The sequence below is a fragment of the Leucopleurus acutus genome, assembly GCF_964270905.1.
Source record: "Leucopleurus acutus genome assembly, chromosome: 1".
NCBI lineage: Eukaryota > Metazoa > Chordata > Mammalia > Artiodactyla > Delphinidae > Leucopleurus > Leucopleurus acutus.
The window spans coordinates 123,688,044-123,711,964 of NC_139142.1; the positions used below are offsets into that span (position 1 = coordinate 123,688,044).

At 35.0% G+C, this 23,921-nt stretch overlaps 1 protein-coding gene across 1 annotated transcript in view; it reads left to right on the top strand.

Moving 5' to 3' along the window:
• UNC13C (unc-13 homolog C) overlaps positions 1–23,921 on the top strand; it is a gene marked incomplete at both ends in the record, with an annotated part of 586,714 nt that overhangs the window by 113,997 nt on the left and 448,796 nt on the right. Inside the window, 2 exons of the mRNA XM_082853041.1 lie at positions 17,979–18,001; positions 18,589–18,653. Coding sequence (XP_082709167.1) covers positions 17,979–18,001; positions 18,589–18,653 — 88 coding nt within the window. The remainder of the gene's footprint in view (positions 1–17,978; positions 18,002–18,588; positions 18,654–23,921) is intronic.

A 23,921-nucleotide genomic window follows, 5' to 3' on the forward strand; every position in this document is an offset into this window, starting at 1 on the left:
AGAAAAACCATATGATCATCTCAATAGATGCAGAGAAAGCTTTCAACAAAATTCAACACCCATTTATGATTAAAACCCCTGCAGAAAGTAGGCATAGAGGGAACTTTTCTCAACATAATAAAGGCCATATATGAGAAACCCACAGCCAACATTGTCCTCAATGGTGAAAAACTGAAACCATTTCCACTAAGATCAGGAAGAAGACAAGGTTGCCCACTCTCACCACTGTTATTCATCAGTGTCTTACAGTTTTCTGAGTACAGGTCTTTTACCTCCTTAGGTAGGTTTATTCCTTGGTATTTCATTCTTTTTGTTGCAATGGTGAATGTGATTGTTTCCTTAATTTCTCTTTCTGATCTCTGGTTGTTAGTGTATAGGAATGCAAGAGATTTCTGTGCATTAATTTTGTATCCTGCGACTTTACCAAATTGATTGATTAGCTCTAGTAGTTTTCTGGTGGCATGTTTAGGATTATCTATGTATCGTGTCATGTCCTCTGCAAACAGTGACAGTTTTACTACTTCTTTTCCAATTTGTATTTCTTTTATTTCCTTTTCTTCTCTGATTGTCATGGCTAGGAGTTATAAAACTATGTTCAATGATAGTGGCAAGAGTGGTCATCCTTGTTGTGTTCCTGATCTTAGTGGAAATGCTTTCAGTTTTTCACCATTGAGAATTATGTTTGCTGTGGGTTTGTTGTACATGACCTTTAGTATTAGAGGTAGGTTCCTGCTGTGCCCACTTCCTGGAGAGTTTTTATCATAAATGTGTTTTGAATTTTGTCAAAAGCTTTTTCTGCATCTATTGCGATGATCACATGGTATTTATTCTTCAATTTGTAAATATGGTGTATCACATTGATTGATTTGCATATACTCAAGAATCCTTGCATCCCTGGAATAAATCCCCCTTGATCATGTTTTATGATCCTTTTAATGTGTTGCTGGATTCTGTTTGCTAGTATTTTGTTGAGGATTTTTGCATCTGTTTTCATCAGTGGTACTGGTCAGTAACTTTCTTTTTTTGTAGTCTTTGTCTGGTTTTGGTATCAGGGTGATCGTGGACTCATAGAATGAGTTTGGGAGTGTTCCTCTGCAATTTTTTGGAAGAGTTTGAGAAAGATGGTTATTAGCACTTCTCTAAATGTTTGATAAAATTCACTTGTGAAGCCACCTGGTCCTGGACTTTGGTTTGTTGGAAGGTTTTAAATCACAGTTTCAGTTTCATTACTTGTGATTGGTCTAGTGCATATTTTCTGTTTCTTCTTGGTTCAGTCTTGGAAGGTTATACCTCTCTTAGACTTTGTCCATTTCTTCCAGTTTATCCATTTTATTGGCATAGATTTGCTTGTAGTAATCTCCTATGATGTTTTATATTTCTGTGGTATCCATTGTAACTTCTCCTTTTTTCATTTCTAATTTTATTGATTTGAGTAATCTCCCTCTTTTTCCTTTATGTTTTTTTTTTTGTGGTGAGTGGTCTTTTTTTAACATGTTTATTGGAGTATAATTGCTTCACAATGGTGTGTTACCTTCTGCTGTGTAACAACGTGAATCAGCTATACATAAACGTATAGCCCCATATATCTTTCCTCTTGCATCACCCTCCCTCCCACCCTCCCTATTCCACCCCTCTAGGTGGTCACAAAGCACCGAGCTGATCTCCCTGTGCTATGTGGCTGCTTCCCACTAGCTATCTGTTTTACGTTTGGTAGTGTATGTATGTCCATGCCACTCTCTCACTTGGCCCCAGCTTAGTCTCCCCCCTCCTCGTGTCCTCAAGTCCATTCTCTAGTAGGTCTGTATTTTTATTCCTGTACTGCCTCGAGGTTCTTCATGACCATTTTTTTTTCATTCCATATATATGTGTTAGCAGACAGTATTTGTTTTTCTTTCTGACTGACTTCACTTTGTATGACAGACTCTAGGTCCATCCACCTCAATTTCGTTTATTTTTATGGCTGAGTAATATTCCATTGTATATATGTGCCACATCTTCTTTAACCATTCATCTGTCGATGGACACTTAGGTTGCTTCCATGTCCTGGCTTTTGTAAATAGAGCTTCAGTGGACATTGTGTTACATGACTCTTTTTGAATTATGGTTTTCTCGGGGTATATGCCCAGTAGTGGGCTTGCTGGGTCATATGGTAGTTGTATTTTTAGTTTTTTAAGTAACCTCCCTACTGTTCTGCATAGTGGCTGTATCGATTTCCCTGTTTTTCTTGATGTGTCTCACTAAAGGTTCATCAATTTTGTTTATCATCTCAAAGAACCAGCTTTTAGTTTTATTGATACTTGCTATTGTTTTCTTTTTTTCTATTACATTTATTTCTGCTCTGATCTTTACGGTTTCTTTCCTTCTACTAACTTTAGGTTTTGTTTGTTCTTCTTATTTCCTTTAGGTGTAAGATTAGATTGTTTATTTGAGATTATTCTTGTTTTCTGAGATAGGATTGTAGTGTTATAAATTTTCCTCTTAGAACTGCTTTTTGCTGCATCCCATAGGTTTTGGTACTACACTTGATTTTAGCCAAAAGGCCGAGAAGCGATATAGGTTTTGGATCATCATGTTTTCCTTGTCATTTGTCTCTAGGTGTTTTCTGATTTCCTCTTTGATTTCTTCAGTGATCTTTTGGTAATTTAGTAACATATTGTTTAGCCTCCATGTGTTTGTGTTTTTTACGTTTTTTCCCCTGTAATTTATTTCTAATCTCATAGTGTTGTGGTCAGAAAAGATACTTAAGATCATTTCAGTTTTCTTAAATTTACTGAGGCTTGATTTGTGATCCAAGATGTGATCTATCCTGGCGAGTTTTCCATGTGTACTTGAGCAGAAAGTGTAATCTGTTTTCGGATGGAATGTCCTATAAATACCAATTAAGTCTATATGGTCTATTGTGTCATTTAAAGCTTGTGTTTCCTTATTACTTTTCTGTCGTGATGATCTGTCCATTGTTGTAAGTGAGGTGTAAAAGTCTCCCACTATTGTGTTACTGTTGATTTCCTCTTGTATAGCTGTTAGCATTTGCCTTACGTATTGAAGTGCTTCTATGTTGGGTGCATATATATTCATAATTGTTATATCTTCCTCTTGGATTTATTCCTTAATCATTATGTAGTGTCCTTCCTTGTCTGTTGTAACATTCTTTATTTTAAAGTCTATTTTATTTGATATGAGTGTTGCTATTCCAGTTTTCTTTCGATTTCCCTTTGCATGGAATATCTTTTTCCATCCCCTCACCTTCAGTCTGTATGTGTCCCTAGGTCTGAAGTGGGTCTCTTGTGGACAGCATATATATGGGTCTTGTTTTTGCATCCGTTCAGCAAGCCTGTGTCTTTTGGTTGGAGTATTTAATCCATTCACATTTAAGGTAATTATCAATAGGTATGTTCCTATTACCATTTTCTTAATTGTTTTGGGTTTGTTTTCGTAGGTCCTTTTCTTCTCTTGCATTTCCCACTTAGAGAAGTTCCTTTATCCTTTGTTGTAGAGCTGGTTTGGTGATGCTGAATTCTCTTAGTTTTTGCTTGTCTGTAAAGCTTTGGATTTCTCTGTCGAATCTGAATGAGATCCTTGCTGGGTAGAGTAATCTTGGTTGTAGGTTCTTTCCTTTCATCTCTTTAGATATATCACGCCACTCCTTCTGGCCTGTACAGTTTCTGCTGAGAAATCAGCTGTTAACCTTATGGGAATTTCCTTGTATCTTATTTGTCATTTTTCCCTTGTTTCTTTTTAATAATTTTTCTTAATTCTTGTCAATTTGATTACTGTGTGTTCCGGCATGTTTCTCCTTGGGTTTATCCTGTCTGGGACTCTGCACTTCCTGGACTTGGGTGGCTATTTCCTTTCCTGTGCTAGGGAAGTTTTCAACTATAATCTCTTCAAATATTTTCTCGGGTCCTTTCTCTGTTCTCCTTCTGGGACCCCTATAATGTGAACGTTGGTGTGTTTAATGTTGTCCCAGAGGTGTCTTAGACTGTCTTCATCTCTTTTCTTTTTTCTTTTTTCTGTTCCGCAGCAGTGATTTCCACCATTCTGTCTTCCAGGTTGTTTATCTGTTCTTCTGTGTCAGGTATTCTGCTATTGATTCCTTCTAGTGTATTTTTCATTTCAATTATTGTATTGTTCATCTCTGTTTGTTCTTTGATTCTTCTAGGTCTTCGTTAAACTTTCATGCATCTTCTCAATCTTTGTTTCCATTCTTTTTCCAAGGTCCTGGATCATCTTCACTATAATTATTCTGAAGTCTTTTTTCTGGAAGGTTTCCTATCTCTACTTCACGTAGTTGTTTTTCTGGGATTTTATCTTGTTCCTTCATCTGGTACATAGTCCTGTGCTTTTTCATTTTGTGTGCCTTCCTGTGAATGTGATTTTCCTTCCACAAGCTGCAAGATTCTCTATACTTTTATTGAAGTTTTTTAAAACATCTTTTTTCATACCTTTTTTTTCAAAAAATAATTTTACATCATTATTTCCACTCTTTACTGTTTTGATTTTTTACTTGCTTTGGGTTATGCTATAATTCTTTTTAGCTTCTTGAGTTGCGTTTTTACTTTGTTTTAATTTTTTTATTTGCTTAAAACATGTAAGTCTGCAACTCTATCATACCACAGTTATCCCACAAATATATATATATGTGTGTCTCTGTATATGCTTAATTTTAGTTTAGCTATTCACATTTCATGATTTACACCATTTTTTTTATCCTCTGTAAATCTTAAGGGGAAGTGTTAATGAGTTTCAAAATGGAGGGTTTTTTGTTTTTATAAATCACTGACCCATTGTTGATTTCTTATGTAATTGGTCTTTAGGATAACACTTTCATGGAATATGTTGAGGTTTCTTTTGTGGCAAGGTGCATTGTCAATTTTTATTAGTATTTTATGTGAAAAGAATAAATATTTAATTTTGATGTGAACTGTGAAACTGCATTTGGTACAGGCCTGAGATTCAGGTTTTCCTTTGTAAATTTTTTTTTTGTTTATGTCTTTAAGTGGATGGAAAACTTCCTTGTTTCTCCATTGCCATAGATAATTTTTATCTCATTTGTTAATATTGTATGAGTGTATTTATACGGTTTTGACTTCCTGATCTACCCAGGTAGCTTCAAGAAGATTTTTAGCTTTGCTTGTGCAGATTCCGTGATGTAGACTTAACGTTAAATATCACCACTGCTTATGTAATTTTATCTTTATTTTCAAGTTTGGTATCCTTAGTCCCTAGCACAGTGCTTAGCACCTAGGGAGCACTTGATCAATATTTGCTGAATGAATGAATGAATGGTTGCAATACCCCTGTAAGCAATTTTGGATTTTATTTCATTCATCGTTAGTGCTGAATTTCTACTTCATTTGTACATATTGGGAGATTGTTCTTCTTTTTGAGTTCAGATATGCTTTAAAGTTTTAAAAATTACTTTACTTACCATTTGTGTATCTGTGTAAAATTGTGGTATATGTGGATCAATTAGCAGACCATTCCATATCGTCTTGTTCTGCCTTGTCCAGGGGACTGGTTTGGATTTTTTGAAACAGAAAATAAAATTCTGTTCATGTTATATGTCAGTGTCTAGCTATTTGTGGTTTCAAATTGCAATTAGGGTTTAAATTCCTTAATAAGATATGTGAAGATTTTCATACTATGAGCTCCATTTATCTACCTTTTATTTCTTAGTATTTATTCTCACATTCCCATGTTTTAGTTCCTAACACACTATACTCTTTCAAGCTTCAGTGCCTTTTAAAATTACCTTCCCTCTGCCAAGAATGCTTTCATTTGACAAAGACCCACTCATAAATAATCTACTATTCTTTCTAAACCCTTTATCCTCTCTGGCTGGAGAGAGAGATTTCTTCTCTTGCTCCCATATCATATCTTTCATATTTTTGACTCAATTTTTCAGGTTACCTCCTTGAACAAAAGTGTAAGATGAGTTAATAAGCATTAATCTTTCACTTAGCACCCACCCTGTTGCATCCAGAATTAGAACTGAAATGTGAGCCATGCTCACAGCGTTTCCTTTGCCCTGGCAGCATCTAAGGAATATTGATACATTATAAGACAGTTCAAAGCATTCAGTAAAAGAGCAGATAATGTGCTTTGCAGATTATGTAGCACATAGTAGGTACTCTGTAAAAGTTAATGGCAACTCAGCAGTACTCTGATAACATTACAACGTTTTCTCTGAATTGTCTTCCGCTCCCATTTCACGATTCTCAGGCATATATTGTACATGTTGTAAAAGTGATAGATACTTTGATGTCCTGGTAAGTAAAGCAAACATATTTCCAAAGCACATACTGAAATATTACTACCAGTGGAAGCTATATATTATCAATGAAGAACCATACAGCAAAGAAGTTTAATGAAACTCCTAAGCCAGGTATGACTGTAGAACTCAAATTCTTTGCAAACTTAGAGGTCTCTTCTACCAAATTTCCTTCCAAAGGTGTGGTGTTATGGGTAAAATATCAAGAGCGGAAACAATTTTTACTTTTATCTTAGGAGAATGTGAAATGATTATAAATAACTCATTTAAGCATTAGATACTAATTTTAAATATTTTTGTGGTAGCTTGTGAGTAAATACACTTTGTTATAGTGAAGTTTTATTATACATATGCAAACAAAAGCATGAAATTTAGAGTTAGAGGTTTCAGATACATGCTAGTCAAACCTTAGTTCACTTATATGAGGGAAAACTGAGGGCAAAGGTGGTCACATGTTGCCTAAATCACGTTCAGATTTCCTTCTCGGGTGCTCACACAAGAACTTCTGATGGGCTTATTAAACTTACATCATGTGCACTCCTACATGCTAAAGATTTTAGTTTCCTAGGTTCCCATGCAGCATGGTTGATTAGAATAATGATGTTTACCTGATAAATATTATGCTTAAAAAAATTAACTATGTTATTTTGAGACATCAATAAGCATACAGTCACAGAAATTCACTGTAATCCCATTTATAGAGGAGGTTTCACTATAAGTACATGGAGGCACCATGGGTCTATATTAAAGATATCAAGTCACTGAACTGCAAAATGACCTTGATGTGAGATGATAGGACTTCTAAGACAAGGAGCATTAGGAGAAGCATTATGGGGAGTATCCAGCATGTAATTAGTATTTTAACCAGAATTCAACTAAGCAAAATAGCTACATGTAGAGTAAAAGGCAATTCATCAAGGAACAAAGCCATCGTGAGAATGTGTATATTGATTACATACATACGTAACATGTATAATATAAATGTATACATATATATCATATATATAATATACATAATATTTCCTACATCTTTACATAGTCTTTAAATGCATTTATTTTAATGATAGCAGATTATTGCATCTAGGTCATAGAACATAATTTTCAACCCACACTTCTATACTTGGCTGTGTATGTCCAGTTTTTTTTTGTTGTTGTAAATAATGAAACAATGCAGATCCTCACACATAGATTTTCTTCAGTATTTAAAATTATTTTAGTTTGCTAGGGCTGTTGTAACAAAGCACCATGAACTGAGTGACTGAGAACAAGAGAAATTGTCTCATAGTTCTGGAGGCTAGATCCAGGTGTACTGACAAGGCAGTGCTCCCTCTGAAGGCTCTAGGGATGGATCTGTCAGGCCTCTCTTGTGACTTTTGGTAGGTAGGTCTTAGGCTTTGCAGTATAACTCTGATTTTTATGTGATGTTTTTCTTGAGTGTGTTTATCTGTCTCCAAATTTCTCCTTCTTATAAGGACATCAGTCATACTGGATTGTGGATCACCCTACTCCAGTATGACCTCATTTAATTATATCTGCAAGAACTCTACTCCCAAACAAGGCTATATTCTGAGGTACTGGGAGTTAAGACTTTGGCATATGGATTAAGGGGGACACAATTCAGTCCATAACAAATTTAATTTCCTTAGCATCAACTTCCAAAAAGGGAATTTACCCATAAGAACAAAGTTTATCACTAGATATCACTAAAAGGTTTCTGACAAATATAATTTTCACTGTTACCAACCCTATATCAGAGTGCCTGATTGTTGATATCCTCAAAGACCTTGGTAATTATTTTCAATATCATTGAAATTAATATTATTATTCTTAACTTTGCTAATTTTATAATCATGGTTAGGCATAGTTTTAATAAACTGGTTAATTTTTCATGCTTATTGACTATTGCATTCTAATTTGTGAATTATCTAGTCACATTCTTGACCGTATATCTATTGGGGTATTAGTGTCACTTTTTATAGACATGTGAGAGTTCTTTATACATTGAACATATTAATATACATGTATTCAGCAAAAAATATTTTTATTTTCTTGTTTTTGTATACAAAAATAGTAAATGAATATAAATTTATCAAACGTTTCTCCTTGTTGTATTCTTTTACCTCTAGGTTTGAGCATATCTTCTTATTCCATAGGCTTAATAAATACACATTTTTATTTTTACTTTGTCTTACTTGAATTTGAATTACTTTAAATTTAATAATACATCTGGAACTTCATGATATATGTATGAGATACAAATGAGTATTAGAAATATTTACCCAATGTTCTAAGTAACATTTTATTTATAATTTTTATTTCATATTGGAATATATTTGATTTCAATGTTGTGTTAGTTTCAGGTGTACAGCAAAGTGATTCAGTTATACATATACATATATCTATTCTTTTTCAAATTCTTTTTCCATTTAGGTTATTACAGAATATTGAGCAGAGATCCCTCTGCTATAAACCAGGTCCTTGTTGGTTATCTATTTTAAATATAGTAGTGTGTATTTGTGAATCCCAAACTCCCAATTTATCCCTACCCCCACCTTTCCCCTTTGGTAACCATAAATTTGTTTTCTAAGTCTGTGAGTCTGTTTCTGTTCTGTAAATAAGTTCAGTTGTAGCATTTTTTTATTTTCTTCATATAAGAAATATCATATGATATTTGTCTTTCTCTGTTAGTATGATAATCTCCAGGTCCATCCATATTGCTGCAAAAGGTATTATTTCACACTTTTTAATGGCTGAGTGATAGTCCATTGTATATATGTGCCACATCTTTATCCATTCACCTGTTGATGGACATGTAGGTTGTTTAGGTTGTTTCCATGTCTTGGCTATTCTAAAAAAAATGTTGCAGTGAACATTGGGGTGTATGTATCCTTTTGAACCATGTTTTTCTCTGTATACATGCCCAGGAGTGGGATTGCTGGGTTATGTAGTAGCTCTGTTTTTAGTTTCTTAAGGAACCTCCCTTCCGTTCTCCACAGTGGCTGCACTAATATACATTCCCACTAACAGTGTAGGAGGTTTCCCTTTTCTCCACATGCTCTTCAGCGTTTATTGTTTGTAGAGTTTTTGATGATGGCCATGCTGACTGGTGTTAAATGTTACATATCTCATTGTAGTATTGACTTGCATTTCTCTAATAGTTAGCAACGTTGAGAATCTTTTCATGTGCCTGTTGACCATCTGCCTGTCTTCTTTGGAGAAATGTCTGTTTAGGTCCTCTGCCCAGTTTTAGATTGGATTTTTCTTTACTTTCTTTTTCTTTTTTTTTTTCTTTTTTTTTGATAATGAGCTGCATGAGCTCCTTGTAACTTTTGGAGATTAATACCTTGTCCCTCTCATTGTTTGCAAATATTTTCTCCCATTCTGTGGGTTGTCTTTTCATTTTGTTTATGGTTTCCTTTCCTGTACAAAAACTTTTAAGTTTAATTAGGTCCCATTTGTTTATTTTTGTTTTTATTTTCATTACTCGAGGAGACAGATCAAAAAAGATCTTGGTGCAATTTATGTCAAAGAGTGTTCTGCCTATGTTTTCTTCTAAGAGTTTTATAGTATCCAGTCTTACACTTAGGTCTTTAATCCATTTTGAGTTTATTTTCGTGTGTGTGGTTAGAGAATATTCTAATTTCATTTTTTTAAATGTAGCTGTCCAGTTTTCCCAGCACCATTTATTGAAGAGACTGTCTTTTCTCCATTGTATAGTCTTGCCTCCTTTGTTGTAGATTAATTGACCATAGTGCATGGTTTAATTTCTGGGCTTTCTATCCTCTTCCATTGAACTGTATTTCTGTTTTTTTTGTGCCAGTACCATACTGTTTCGATGACTGTAGTATAGTCTGAAGTCAAGGTGCCTGATTCCTCCAGCTCCATGTTTCTTTGTCAAGATTGCTTTTGCTATTCAGGGCCTTTTGTGTCTGTGTCTCTGTACAAATTTTACGATTTTTCTAGTTCTGTGAAAAGTGCCATTGGTAATTTGATAGAGATTGCATTGAATCTGTAGATTGCCTTGGGTAGTATAGTCATTTTGACAATATTGATTCTTTCAATCCACGGTCATGGTATATCTTTCCATTTGTTTGTGTCATCTTTGATTTTTTTCTTCAGCATCTTATAGTTTTCAGAGTACAGATCTTTTCCCTCCTTAGGTAGGTTTATTCGTAGGTATTTTATTCTTTTTAATGTGATGGTGAATGGGGTTGTTTCTTTAATTTCTCTTTCTGATCTTTCCTTGTTAGTGTATAGCAATGCAACAGATTTCTGTGTATTCATTTTATATCCTGCAACTTTACCAAATTCATTGATTAGCTCTAGTAGTTTCCTGGTGGCATCTTTACGATTATATATATATAGTATCATGTCATCTGCAAACAGTGACAGTTATATTTCTTTTCCAATTTGGATTCCTTTTATTTCTTTTTCTTCTCTGATTGGCATGGCTAGTACTTCCAAAACTATGTTGAATAAAGGTGGCAAGAGTGTATATCACTGTCTTGTTCCTGATCTTAGAGGAAATGCTTTCAGCCTTTCACCATTGAGTATGATGTTAGCTGTAGGTTTGTCATATATGGGCTTTATTATGTTGAGGTATGTTCCCTCTATATGTAGTTTCTGGAGAGTTTTCATCATAAATGAGTGCTGAATTTTGTCAGAAGCTTTCTCTGCATCTATTGAGATGATCATATGATTTTTATTCTTTAATTTGTTAATGTGTTGTATCACACTGATTCATTTATGGATATTAAAAAAATCCTTGCATCCCTGGGATAAATCCAACTTATTCGTAGTATATGATCCTTTTAATGTATTGTTGCATTTGGTTTACTAGTATTTTGTTGAGGATTTTTGCATCGATGTTCATCAGTAATATTGGCCTGTTATTTTCTTTTTTGTGGTACCTTTGTCTGGTTTTGGTATCAGGGGGATGGTGGCCTCATAGAATGAGTTTGGGAATATTCCTTCCTGTGCAATTCTTTGGAATAGTTTGAGAAGGATAGGCATTAACTCTTCTCTAAATGTCTGAGAGAATTTGCCTGTGAAACCATCTGGTCCTGGACTTTTGTTTGTTGTGAGTTTTTTCATCACAGTTTCAATTTCAGTACTTGTGATTGGCATATTCATATTTTCTATGTCTCCCTGGTTCAGTCTTGGGAGACTGTATCTTTCCAGGAATTTGTCCACTTCTTCTAGGTTGTTCCTTTCATTGGCATATAGTTACTTGTAGTATTCTCTTATTATCCTTTGTGTCCATTGGAACTTCTCCTTTTTCATTTCTAATTTTTTGGATTTGAGCCCTCTATCTCCGAGTTTTTCTTGTTGAGCCTGACTAAAGGTTTATCAATTTTATCTTTTCAGAGAACCAGGTTTTAGTTTTATTGATCTTTTCTATTGTTCTTCACTATTTCAATTTTTTCTGCTCTGATCTTTATGATTTCTTTTGTTCTACTAGCTTTGTATTTTGTTGTTCTTTTTCTAGTTGCTTTAGGTGTAAGTTTAGGTTATTTGAGATTTTTCTTGTTTCTTGAGGTGAGCTTGAATTGCTATGGACTTCCCTCTTAGAACTGCTTTTGCTGAGCCCCATAGGTTTTGAATCGTCATGTTTTCATTTTCATTTTTCTCCAGGTATTTTTTAATTTCTTTTTTGATTTCTTCAATGATCAATTGGTTGTTTGTTTAGCCTCCATGTGTTTGTGTTTTTTTCCAGTTTTTTTTTGTAGTTGATTTCTAATCTCATTGCATTGTGGTCAGAATAGATGCTTGATATGATTTCAATTTTATTAAATTTACTTAGGCTTGATTTTGTTGCCCAGCATGTGGTAAGGTCTGGAGAATGTTCCATGTGCAGTAGGGAGAATGTGTATTCTGCTGCTTTTGGATGGAATGCTTTATAAATATCAATTAAGTCTATCTGGTCTAATGTGTCATTTAAGGCCTGTGTTTCCTTTTTGACTTTCTCCCTGTATGATCTGTCTATTGATGAAAGTGGGGTGTTAAAGTCCCCCACTATTAATGTGTTACTGTAGATTTCTCCTTTTATGGCTGTTAGTTTTTTCCTTATATATTGTGGTGCTCCCATGTTGGGTACATATATTTTTACAATTATTATATCTTCTTCTTGGATTGTTGCCTTGATCATTATGAAGTGTCCTTCTTTGTCTTTTGTAACAGTCTTTATTTTAAAGTCTGTTTTGTATGATATGAGTATTGCTAGTCCAGCTTCCTTTTGATTTCCATTTACATAGAATACCTTATTCCATCCCTTCACTTTCAGTTGGTATATGTCCCTAGATCTGAAGTGGGTCTCTTGTAGACAGCACATATATGGGTCTTATTTTTGTATACATTCAGCCAGTCTTTGTCTTTTGGTTGGAACATTAAACCATATATGTTTAAGGTAATTATTGATATGTATGTTCTTATTGCCATTTTGTTATAGTTTTGGTTTTGTTTTTGTAGGTCTTTTTCCTTCCCTTTCTCTTCCCTTCTGTTGTGTTTTGATGACTAACATTAGTGTTGTGTTTGGATTCCTTTTTATTTTTTGTGTATCTATTGTAGTTTTTGTGGTTACCGTGAGGTTTTGATACAGCAGTCTGTATACAAACAAGATTTTTTTAAGTTGCTGGTCCTTTAATTTCAAATGCATTTCCAATGTCCTGCATTTATACTCTCCTCTTCTCACAGTTGCTGGTTTTGACTTCATATTTGTGTGTGGATGACTTCCTACCTTTACTCTTGTTTGCCTTTACTGGTGAGCTTTTCCATTCATTATTTCCTTGTTTCTAGTTGTGGCTTTTTCTTTTGCACCTAGAGAAGTTCCTTTAGTATTTGTTGCAAAGCTGTTCTGGTGGTGCTGAATTCTCTTAGCTTTTTCTTGTCTATAAAGCTTTTGATCCCTCCATCACATCTGAATGAGAGCATTACTTGGTAGAGTATTCTTGGTTGTAGGTTCTTCCCTTTCATCACTTTACATATATTTTGCCATTCCCTTCTGGCCTGTAGAGTTTCTGCTGAAAAATCAGCTGATAACCTTTTGGGAATTCCCTGTATGTTATTTTTGCTTTTCCCTTGTTGCTTTTAATATTTTCTTTGTTTTTAATTTTTGTCAACTTGATTACTGTGTCTCTCGGCATGTTCCTCCTTGGGGTTTTCCTGCCTGGGACTCTCTGCATTTCCTGGAACTTGGATGACTGCTTCGTTTCCCATGATAGGGGAGTTTTCAGCTATTAACTCTTCATATATTTTCTCAGATCCTTTCTGTCTGACTTCTCCTTCTAGGACGTCCATACTGAGAATATTGGTGTGTTTAATGTTGTCCCAGAGGTCTCTTAGACTGTCCTCATTTCTTTTCATTCTTTTTTCTTTATTCTGCTCTGCAGCAGTGATCTCCACCATTCTGTCTTCCAGTTCACTTATTCATTCTTGTGATTCATGTATTCTGATACTGATTCTTTCTGGTGTATTTTTATTCCAGTTATTGTAGTGTTCATCTCTGTTTGTTCTGTAGATCTTCTTGCTCTTTTTTAAACATTTCTTCTATCTTCTCTGTCTGTTCCTCCATTCTTTTTCCAAGATTTTAGATCATCTTTACTATCATTACTCTGAATTCTTTTTCAGGTAGATTACCTATCTCCCGTTCACTTAGTAGTTCTTCTGGGGCTTTATTTTGTTCCTTCATCTGGGACACATTCCTCTGCTGTCTCATTTTGTCTAACTTTCTGTGTTTGCTGTTTCTGTTCCTCAGGAGGCAGGGTTTTAGTTCTTCTTGCTTCTGCTGTCTGTCCCCTGATGGATAATGCTGGTCTAAGGGGCTTATGCCAGCTTTCTGGTGGGAGGGACTGGTTCTTGCCCACTGGTTACTAGAGCTTGGTCTTGTCCCTCTGGTGGGCAGGGCCATGTGAAGGGGTGTGTTCATTGGGAAGCTGTGGGCTCAGGAAGACTTTAGGTAGCCTGTCTGCAGATGGGTGGGGCTGTGTTCCCACCCTGTTGGTGGTTTGGCCTGAGGTGTTTCAGCACTGGAGCGTACAGGCCATTGGGTGGTGCCAGGTCTTGTGGGAAAATGGTGACCTACGGGAGGGCTCTTGCCAATGAGTATTCTCCAGAACTACAGCCTCCATTATCTTTTCCCCTGCAGTGAGCCACAACCTCCCCCTGCCTCTGCAGGAGACCTTCCAATACCTGCAAGTAGGTCTGGCCCAGGCTTTTATGAGGTCATTGCTTTTTCCCCTGTGTCTGGGTGTGCACAAGACCTTGTGTGCAACATTCAAGAGTGGAGTTTCTGTTTCTCCCACTCCTGTGGAATTCCTGTGATCAGAACCCCACTGACCTTCAAAGCCAGATGCTCTGGGGACCCCTCCTGATGCAAGACTCTCATGATGGGGTGCCTGATGTGGGGATCAGAACTTTCACTCCTCTGGGATAACTTCTGTCATATAATTGTTTTCCATTTTGTGGGTCACCCACCTGGCAGATACGTGATTTGATTTTATCATGATTGTGCTTCTTCTAGTGTCTCATTTGGCTTCTTCTTTGTCTTATTGGTAGTTTCCAGTGTTTTTTGGTCAATGGTTGTTCAGCAGTCAGTTGTGATTTTGGTGTTTTGGTGAGGGGGGGGTGAGCTCAAGTCCTTCTACTCTGCCATCTTGTCTCTGCCCCCATAAGCATCACTTATTAACTAATGTTTCTCATTTTCTTTGATAATAATATGTCCTTTCTTATTCACTAAGTTCTTAAGTATAAGGGTATATTACTTTAGAGTATACCTAAGTATGTATACTTATGTTTCATTGATCTTCTATTATTTTGCCACATCCATAATATTTTAGCTATTACAGACTTTTAATATCTGTGTAATCTGCCCTCATTAATCGCCTTTAAAACAATCTTATGTGTTTTTACTTGTTTGTTGACCTAGTTATACTTAAAATTAGAATAATTTCAAGTTACAACAACTTGTCATTAGGATTTTCACTGTTAAATCTATAAATCTGTTAGAAAGTAATTCATTCTCCCTATACAGAAAGATGAAATAATAGTTTTCTTTATATGGATTTTTAAATACTTCAGTAAAGTTGTATAGCTTATGTAAGGTTGTATATTCACTGCTTAGCAAACATTTATTAGTCATCTCCTGGTGTTTCAGGAATATAATGGAAGTTGACAAAAAGCTTAAATAAAGTATCATTGAGACACTTTTTTAGAATAATTTCAGATAAGGAAATTGGGAAATTTTGAGGGTTAGCCAAGAGGAATACACAGTGTGCAGCGCTCATGTATAAATACCATGAATCCCTGAAAAGTGACAAGATTCCAGGAGCAGGGGTTATGCTTCAACTGAGTTTTGGAGGCTGACAGGCAGTTAGCTGGATGAAGAAAGCAATAACTTCTTTTAGGGGGAGGAAACTGAAAATGCAAAGGTACACATTTAAAAGACATGTCATGGAAACTAAAGGGCAAGAATTTAATTGTGGCCAAAGTGTAGGATGTGAATGAGGACTGGTGAGCCATGAATTTCTAGTATATATAGATCTAATTTTCTCAAATGGGCATTGGGTGACATTGGTGGGTTTTAAAAAGGGAAGTGACGTCATATTTGTATTTCAGAAAGGTTTCAAATGGGGACAAGAAAGGAGTCAAAGTGAACAACAAAGGTTCATTGATAATTAATAAAAATATGTATTCAGTGAAAGAATGAATGAACATTGAATGAATCAATGAATGAAAAGTTAATGTATTACCACATTTAGCAGCTGAAAAATAACAGCTTTGGTAAGATTACCTTTATATAGTCAAGTGGTTGCTATAGAAGCCAGTTAGAATGGAAGACTGTGTCACAGTACTGGATATTTGAAATGAGATCTAATGTTCTTGTATTCCAAACTAGTTATTGCTAGTTAGTAGGAAATAACTTAATGTTGTTATTCGATGTGTTGGTTATATATTCACTTTGCCACCTATTTTATTATCCTAATAGTTTTCCAGGTCGTTTGGTTTGGCTTGTTTTCAGGGTATAATACTGTAATTCCTGAAAAATAATAACTCTGTATTTTACCTTTCAACATTGGTGTTGTTTATTTCTGTTTTAATATATTGGTCAGAATTTCTGGAATTAAGTTAAAATACGGTAGTGAACATTTTCGTTTTGGTTTTAATAATAGGGATGCCCTAATATTTTACACTTAAGTTGATTCTGAAAGATGTTTTTAGCATATTAAACTTAAGACTCATTCCAATCCTATTTTAAATAGGTTAAAAATTATTTGGAAGATTTTGAAATTTTATCTAATAACTTCTGTGTTCCTGTTGAAATGCAGATATGTATTTTATGACCAGTTAATATGTCATGTTAAATTCATCAGTGATTTTAAATCATGCTTATGAAAAAATCTTCATGGCTGTGATATATTATTCTTCTGATACTGTGCTGAATTTTATTTTCTGTATTTTGTGAAGTATTTAAAAATGCTTATGGCCATAAATAAGATTTGCTTTATTACTCTATATTGTGCCTTACCCTGTTTTATATTCAAAGATAGAACCCTGGGATATTGTAAAATCTTAAATATTGCACAAAAATATTTAGTTATGTTAACTGGTTCATACTTAATGAGTCAGGAAAATAAATATATTTCAGATTTTTATCAATAAAGGTCATCATTGAGTTACATGACCTCAGGGAAATCTTTCTGTCTCTGGGGCTCATCTATAAAAATAAGGGGATTGGACTACATGAACTGTAAGGTCTTGCCAGCTCTAGCTTTCTGCAAACTTGTATTCATAGAGAAATCCCTCCAGCTTTATGCTAAAAAGCAATAACACTATGTAAGGTAGAAATGGTCCATGCTATGATGACCCTTACAGATTTAGACTTGAGTTTCAAAAAGGAAAAAACAACAACAAACAAACAGTAGTACATTGTTCATCTACTTGGGCCCATGAGCAGTTGAAAGTGATAAATGTTGACCTTGTGATGATTTATCTTAAGTTGCACTGGAGAACTGTGGATCAACCGCCCCTCACTGTTTTGTTCAGTTCACCTGAAACATTGGATCTAAAGGGCAGCAGGTGGGGGATCAGAAGCCCGGGATTTGTGTCCCACTCTGTCATTTACTAGTTTTGGGATCCTAAGTCATTTAATCCCTTCAGGCAAGTTTTCTTATTTGCAAGATGAAATATACTTAATTAATCTTTCAGTTTTGAAGTTCTATGAGAAGCCATAAATAATCCCTCAATAAAACATCTTTAGTTTATATAGTCACCTGGGGTTTACTTTCATATATATTGTTCTTAATTGATCCTCTCCACAACGTTTGGAGGCAAAAAGCAAAGTATTAGTGACTTTATTTCAGAGTTAGGTCTAGCCTCCAGACTCCAGAGAATTTGGTAGTTTGCCCAGTGTGCTTAGTAAGTGGCAGAGCCCCAACTGGAGCCTAGGCATTCTGATACTTAAACTGTTCTTTTCTTTTTACGACACATTGTCTTTCGTTAAGTCCTGTAATCACTCTTTTATACTTTTCAAGCATTCTGGCACATTTTCCAGCTCTTTAAATTGTGAGGACCAACTATCCTTCTTCCCTTGGGGTTCATTTATGATTTTAAACTATATAACACTAACACTTTGTTCATGTATATGTTTAAATGATTTCTTGAAAAGTACTCCATCTAACATTTATTCCTTCTTTTCCTGATTCTCTTTCAGATAGCAGTTCTGTGGATGAAAAGGTTTTAAATCATACTTTTTCTTCCCCCCTGAGGGATCTTGTCTTTTGTACATGTTTGTTTGTGACATATTAGACCTGTTTTGGTTCTTCTGTTTTAGTTGTGAACTGTGCATGTTATCCCAGCTTTCCATTCTTTGGTTGTCCTTTAAGTGTGCCCCAATCTGTTGCATTTATGAAGAGGTTACCCCTTGCCAGCTTCGCTTACTTTAGCTTACACTTGCCAACCTAGGGGTCTGCTACGGTCAAACTCAGCATCTGTTTTTAAGTCTGGCGAATCATGATCTCTCTGACTGATTCATGATCTTCACTGCACATACCAAGTTTTAAGGGCAAATAGTATTTGGAATATGATATTTTCCTCGACTCTGCCAGTGCTTTTGTCTGAATGCTGACAGCTAATTTCAAAACCTCCACTCACAAAAACACAGTAGCTTTGACTTGAAGCTGACCCTGCTTAGCATCTGTCATACTAGGTGTTACGTGTCTAGTGCAGTTGACGCGTGTTCCAAATTCATGTGTACACAGCTATAGGATGCTAAAAGCCTCTTTCTTTTGTTTTGTTTTTGTTTTTCTCCATTTTCGTTTAAGGCTCGAATAGTAAGTGGCAGTGATTTGGATGCTTCCCAGTTCTCTGCACTTCAGGCGTTTGGTGGGTAAGTACATTCATAACCTTTCTAATTCGTTCCATTCATCAATGGTTCTCAACATATGTATTTTGAATGCAGAATGTTGCATGATGGCATAATTAGCTTGCCTTGCTGTTGCTTTCTTTTCACAGTAAAATAGCTTTTATAGTGTTTTAAAAAAAGTAATGTATAGATTTGTGTATATTTATGTTTAATTATATGAATAAACATTAACATGATCATTCCATACACAAAACATGACCGTATAATTTTACATTACTGAGTTCATGTTAATAAAATTAATAGTGTTTTGATCTACTTGCTTGCACTTTACGATATGTGCATGAACATTTTTTTTATGTCAATAAGTGAGTAAATGTAATCTTCACCATTATTTTTTATAGTTCCATTTAATGAATGTATAAAGTATTTAAAATGTAATCACAAAATAATGTATTAATTATATTTTCTATGTAAGATACTCAAACAGCAAGGGATTTCCTTTAATGCCCCTAATGATACATTGGTATCAGTTTGGCATGTGTGTTGTTAGGCCTTTTTCTGTGTGCTTGCAAACATATATGTTCTATAAGTTCATATAGAATAATAGTTTTGTTTGTCTCTGTGCGTTGAACATAAATTAGGCCATTCTATATATAAAGAAGCACTAGTTTAGTGCTGACATAATAGCAGATATCATTACAATTGTTTCATATATAATGACTCATTTGTTCCTTACAATAGCTCTGTGAGGTAAGTACTATTTTGACCTCCATTTTACCTGAGGAAACTGATGTATAACGTAGTTGAAAACAAAGAAATAAAGAAAAGCAACCAAAACCAAACCTTTCTCTTCATACACCTAGTAAGTAGCAAAGTCAGTATTCAAGTTAGTCTAGTTCCAGAGTCTCTGATCTTAATTACTATGCTATATTTCATCTGCAACTTGTGGGTTTCTTTTTCCTTACCTTTTCTTTTTTACTATTTGACAACATACCTTGGAAAACTTTGCACTTCATTATTCATAAGCGATGTAAATATTTCGAAACATTTATGTAATGTTTGTTCATCTATTAATGAATTTTCCAGAATATTTCTGTGTCATTATTGTAAATGATACTAGAACAAACATATAATCAATTTTCGAAGTATAATGTGTGGACCAAAGCTAATGCACAGGATAGATAGTTAAATTGTTTTATAGGTATTGAAATTTGAACATTTTTGTGTACAATAGAAATAGAAGCAAAATTTAGATATATGGTTTAGGGTTTTTTGGAGGGGAAAAGAAATAGTCTCATGGTTATGTTTTATAATATTCTCATCCTCTTCAAATGAATTTTGTTAAATAACATCCACATGCTATTTTCTTTAAATTAAACATATGAAAAATTTTAAGTTTCAAATTTAAAGCTCCTGGATAATAACATCATTTTTACTGAGATTTTTCAAATAAGTAACTAGATATTATTTATGTATACAAACATTTCAATGTCCTTTAAATATGTGAAGATTTATATTCACATCTGTAATGTAACAATAATTTAAATATGTTATAAAAACGAACTGTGGCAAAAGTTCACTATGGATTATTTATAGAAAATTCAGGTTATAAATGGATTACTCTCTCCCCACTACCCCACATATACTGTCTTTAAGTTTATAAAAAAATGATACTGTGACAAAACTAATAAAATGTTTATTTTAGAAAATAAGTTGAATCCCAATTTAAATTTAAAAAACATTTGTATGTCATAGTCTTAGAGGCTTATCTGAGTTTATGAGCTTACAGTTCTTTAAATTCCTACCTTCCTGTGGCATCCATCACTTGAAAACAACTTGCTTTCTTAACTCATATCTGAATATGGACTTTTATCATTGCCAGAGCAACAGAGTTAATCTCCATCCATGTTGTTGTTAAGTGTATGCTGTGTAAATGTCTAGCTACAATAGGTCATCTTTTCATTTCAATTCTTTAGATCCTTTCCGCATTATTTTTCCAGAAATTTCCTATTTCAAGGGCTTAGCAAGGGATTTTGGAATTATGATGGTATGGGAAAGAGGTGATAATTTTTAGTCTACAAGAGAATTTGCTGTTATCTGAAGGCAGGTTCCTCTTGAAGAACCTGAAGAGTACATTAAAATGCAAGCTTTCAGTCACAACCTATTCCAGAAATATTTGTTTATTTTACTTTCCCTATCAATATCTAAATATATATATTTTAGTAGAGTAAAATATTGCTGTAATCCTCAATATTAAAATTTCTGTTGTCCTGGGAAACTGACATTGGAACAGACTCTGAAAATAGGGAGTCATTGCTGCTTCAGGGCAAGGCTACTATATCCTTCACCTCTCTGCCATCAGCATCCCTAATGAGTTCAGAGCCAAACCACGTCCATCCTTCCCTCTCACTTCTCAAGTGTCAATAAAAGCACAGTCTATACACACTGAAACCCGATAATGGAATTAACAGTGCTGCTGATTTCTGCTCATTCTCTGTACATCTCCTGTAAGTGTTGCTGGAAAATACATGCCAAACTTTATTTTTCCTATCTGTTACAATAAAAATTCAGACAGGTTCTTGGAAAAGAACTGAGAGGAAGAGAGAAAAGATGCACAGAAAAAGAGAAGGCTGGAAAGATGCTTGTTTCAGTGAAATCATTACATTTAACATTTAACATCTTAGTGCTTTTATAAGAGTTTGGTAACTTTTGTCATATACGTAAGCTAAGAGCCATACCGAGGTGACAGACGTACAAGAGCTTTTGGGGGAGAAACATCTCAGGTGAAGTGGAGAGACAGACCACAGGAGTAGGCAAGAAGTGCCTTGGACCATGATATAGGTCTGATGCCTGGAAAAGAGGGAGGAGAAAGAAGGAGGACTAGGTATGAAAAGACTTAAACTGACTGCAATGAAACTGCCATTAGACTGCAATAAAGTGTCAGTCAGACCAATGGGGAGTGCTAGAGGTGAGGCTGTCTGTTACAGGAGTCCCACCTTGAGCATACAGGGGCAGCTTATTCCCCTCATCAAGTTCACTCACTGAACACTGACAGCAGCTTGGGGAGAGTTTGGCCTCAAGTGAACGCTGCAGTTGATTCTGGAGGTGTGGTTACTGAAGGCTGTCATCCAGCTGTTCCTAGATTTTCTCTGAGGAATATCTGCGTGATACATGCCCGTGGCTACCCAGCATCAGACATTTTGATGTGTTTAAATGTCACTTTGATGACACAGAGATTGACAAATAGAAAAAGAAAAGCTTCTGTTTTGACCTCCCTTTCAAATAGGTAAAATAGCAAAAGAAAAAAAATACATGAAATAAGTGCTGAGATTTCCAAGGTTGTTCAATTATTGCCATGAACAAATAACTTTGTGAATGTGAATAAGTCAATCATTAGCCAAAGTTCTGAACAATTCCTTTGTTTTTAAGTTTACCTTGATTCAAATCATGGTTTTTGTTGTAGTTGTTACACCTGACCTGAGTTGGGTGGTACAATATATGGATATAGCAGGTTTAATATACTCTTGATATTTGTCATTGGTGCTGGTATTGCTTCTGTAGTCTCTATAGACTTTAGGATGTCATCTTCTGTCTTCACGCCATCTTCCCTGGTGCTAGTTTTGATCTCCATGTTTTGTCAGGGCATGAAATCAGTCACTTAACATGGAAGCTAAGATTGTTCTTACTCTTAAGGGGCTCCTAACCCATCTTTTCTCATAGCAGCAGTCTTTTCTCTGGTAGCTGAAAACTCTGTTTTTTCCTATCTAACCCATAAATTAAATTTTTCCCTGTCCCCTCAGGTAATTTCCTTACTTCTAAAGGACAGGGCCAGAAGTTCTCCTAAGCCTAGATCATGGCTCTTTCCAGAGCTATAAACCTTTCCCTGGGTCAATGGTTCATCATGCCTTAAACATTCTTACATTCTCTGAACCAGGTTTGCCAAGTACCAAGAAAATGACAGCCCTGGCGTAAGTTTGCTTCACTCACAGTAGCAGGTCACTCTTGGGAGAAAAATGGAAGCCTTTTTCTTTGACTTTCTGATCAGTGTTTTCATGGAAGAACTCCTTTTCTCCCCAGGGGCTTTGGTAGAGGAGTTCACTATAGATTTAGAGAGAAGTGAGTTAGGATTAGGACTGTTAATTGTTACAAGGGTTATCAGATGCAAACAGGATCTACTTTCACAATTCATAATGGTACAGCAATTCAATCACCATGCCTGTACTGTTTTCAACTTATTCAGATTGCCATCAGTCTAGTTTAAGTCCTCAATGGCTGTTACCTACGCAGTTGCAAGCTTATCTTCTAGCTGATCTTCCTGCATCAATTTATTCCTCCACGTTAAGTCCAATCTATACACTGTTAAAGATTAATCTCCTTAAAACACAGTCTTTTTCTACTTAAATGTGTCTAATGACTCATCATTTCTGCAATGTAAAGTATGGCTTTTTGTACATGGCTTTCAATATACTTCTTCATTTCTATTTTTCTCTTGTACAAAAGAGAAATATTATCTACCTTATCTGTGTTCTTGTTTGTGTCATTTCTATGGCCCATATTAATTTCTTAAATTGCATAACCTTAACAAGACTCATATCCTCGATGACTTGATTTTAAGCTCTATAAAGGCATAGAATTGGTCTTTTATTACTTAGGTTTCCTTCTATAAAGTTTATGATAGTGTTTTGCCCATTTAGGACCTCATTCATAAGTTAATTTTGTTTTAGAATGGCAGTCTCTTCGATCAGTTGGTTAGAATTACTTTCTAAGAGATTCAGGTCTACCACATTTTAAGAAAAATTATTCCTGAAATAATTGTGGTTTGAGGATCAGACACACATGAGAAGTACTCTGAGTTTTAAAAGCAGCTTAACCCACCCCTCAAACTCAATGTTACTAAGCCCTTACAGGAAAAAATATCATCAGGGGATTTTTCTCACAGTAGATGTAACCCTAGTTGACTAGGAGGCCACTTTGTTTTGGATTGTGAATCTCCTTTTCTCCATTTTGGAGAAACTTTTGAAGATTCTACTGAGAAAATTTATAAAAAATATTACTCTAATTATGCTAAGATAAATTTTATCCTTTCATTGTCCTATCAGAAAACCTTACCACTTCAGAAAACTCTAGATATAAATTCACACTGTACTAAAGATTTCCTGTAATAAACTCCATTTTTACTACCTGAGAAAGGAGAACTTTGGTGATTAATAATTGAACGAACTTTTTCACCTTGTCCTTTATAAAAATAATAAAGGGAGTTGTCTTGCTTAATCTATTACAGAAAGAATGAAA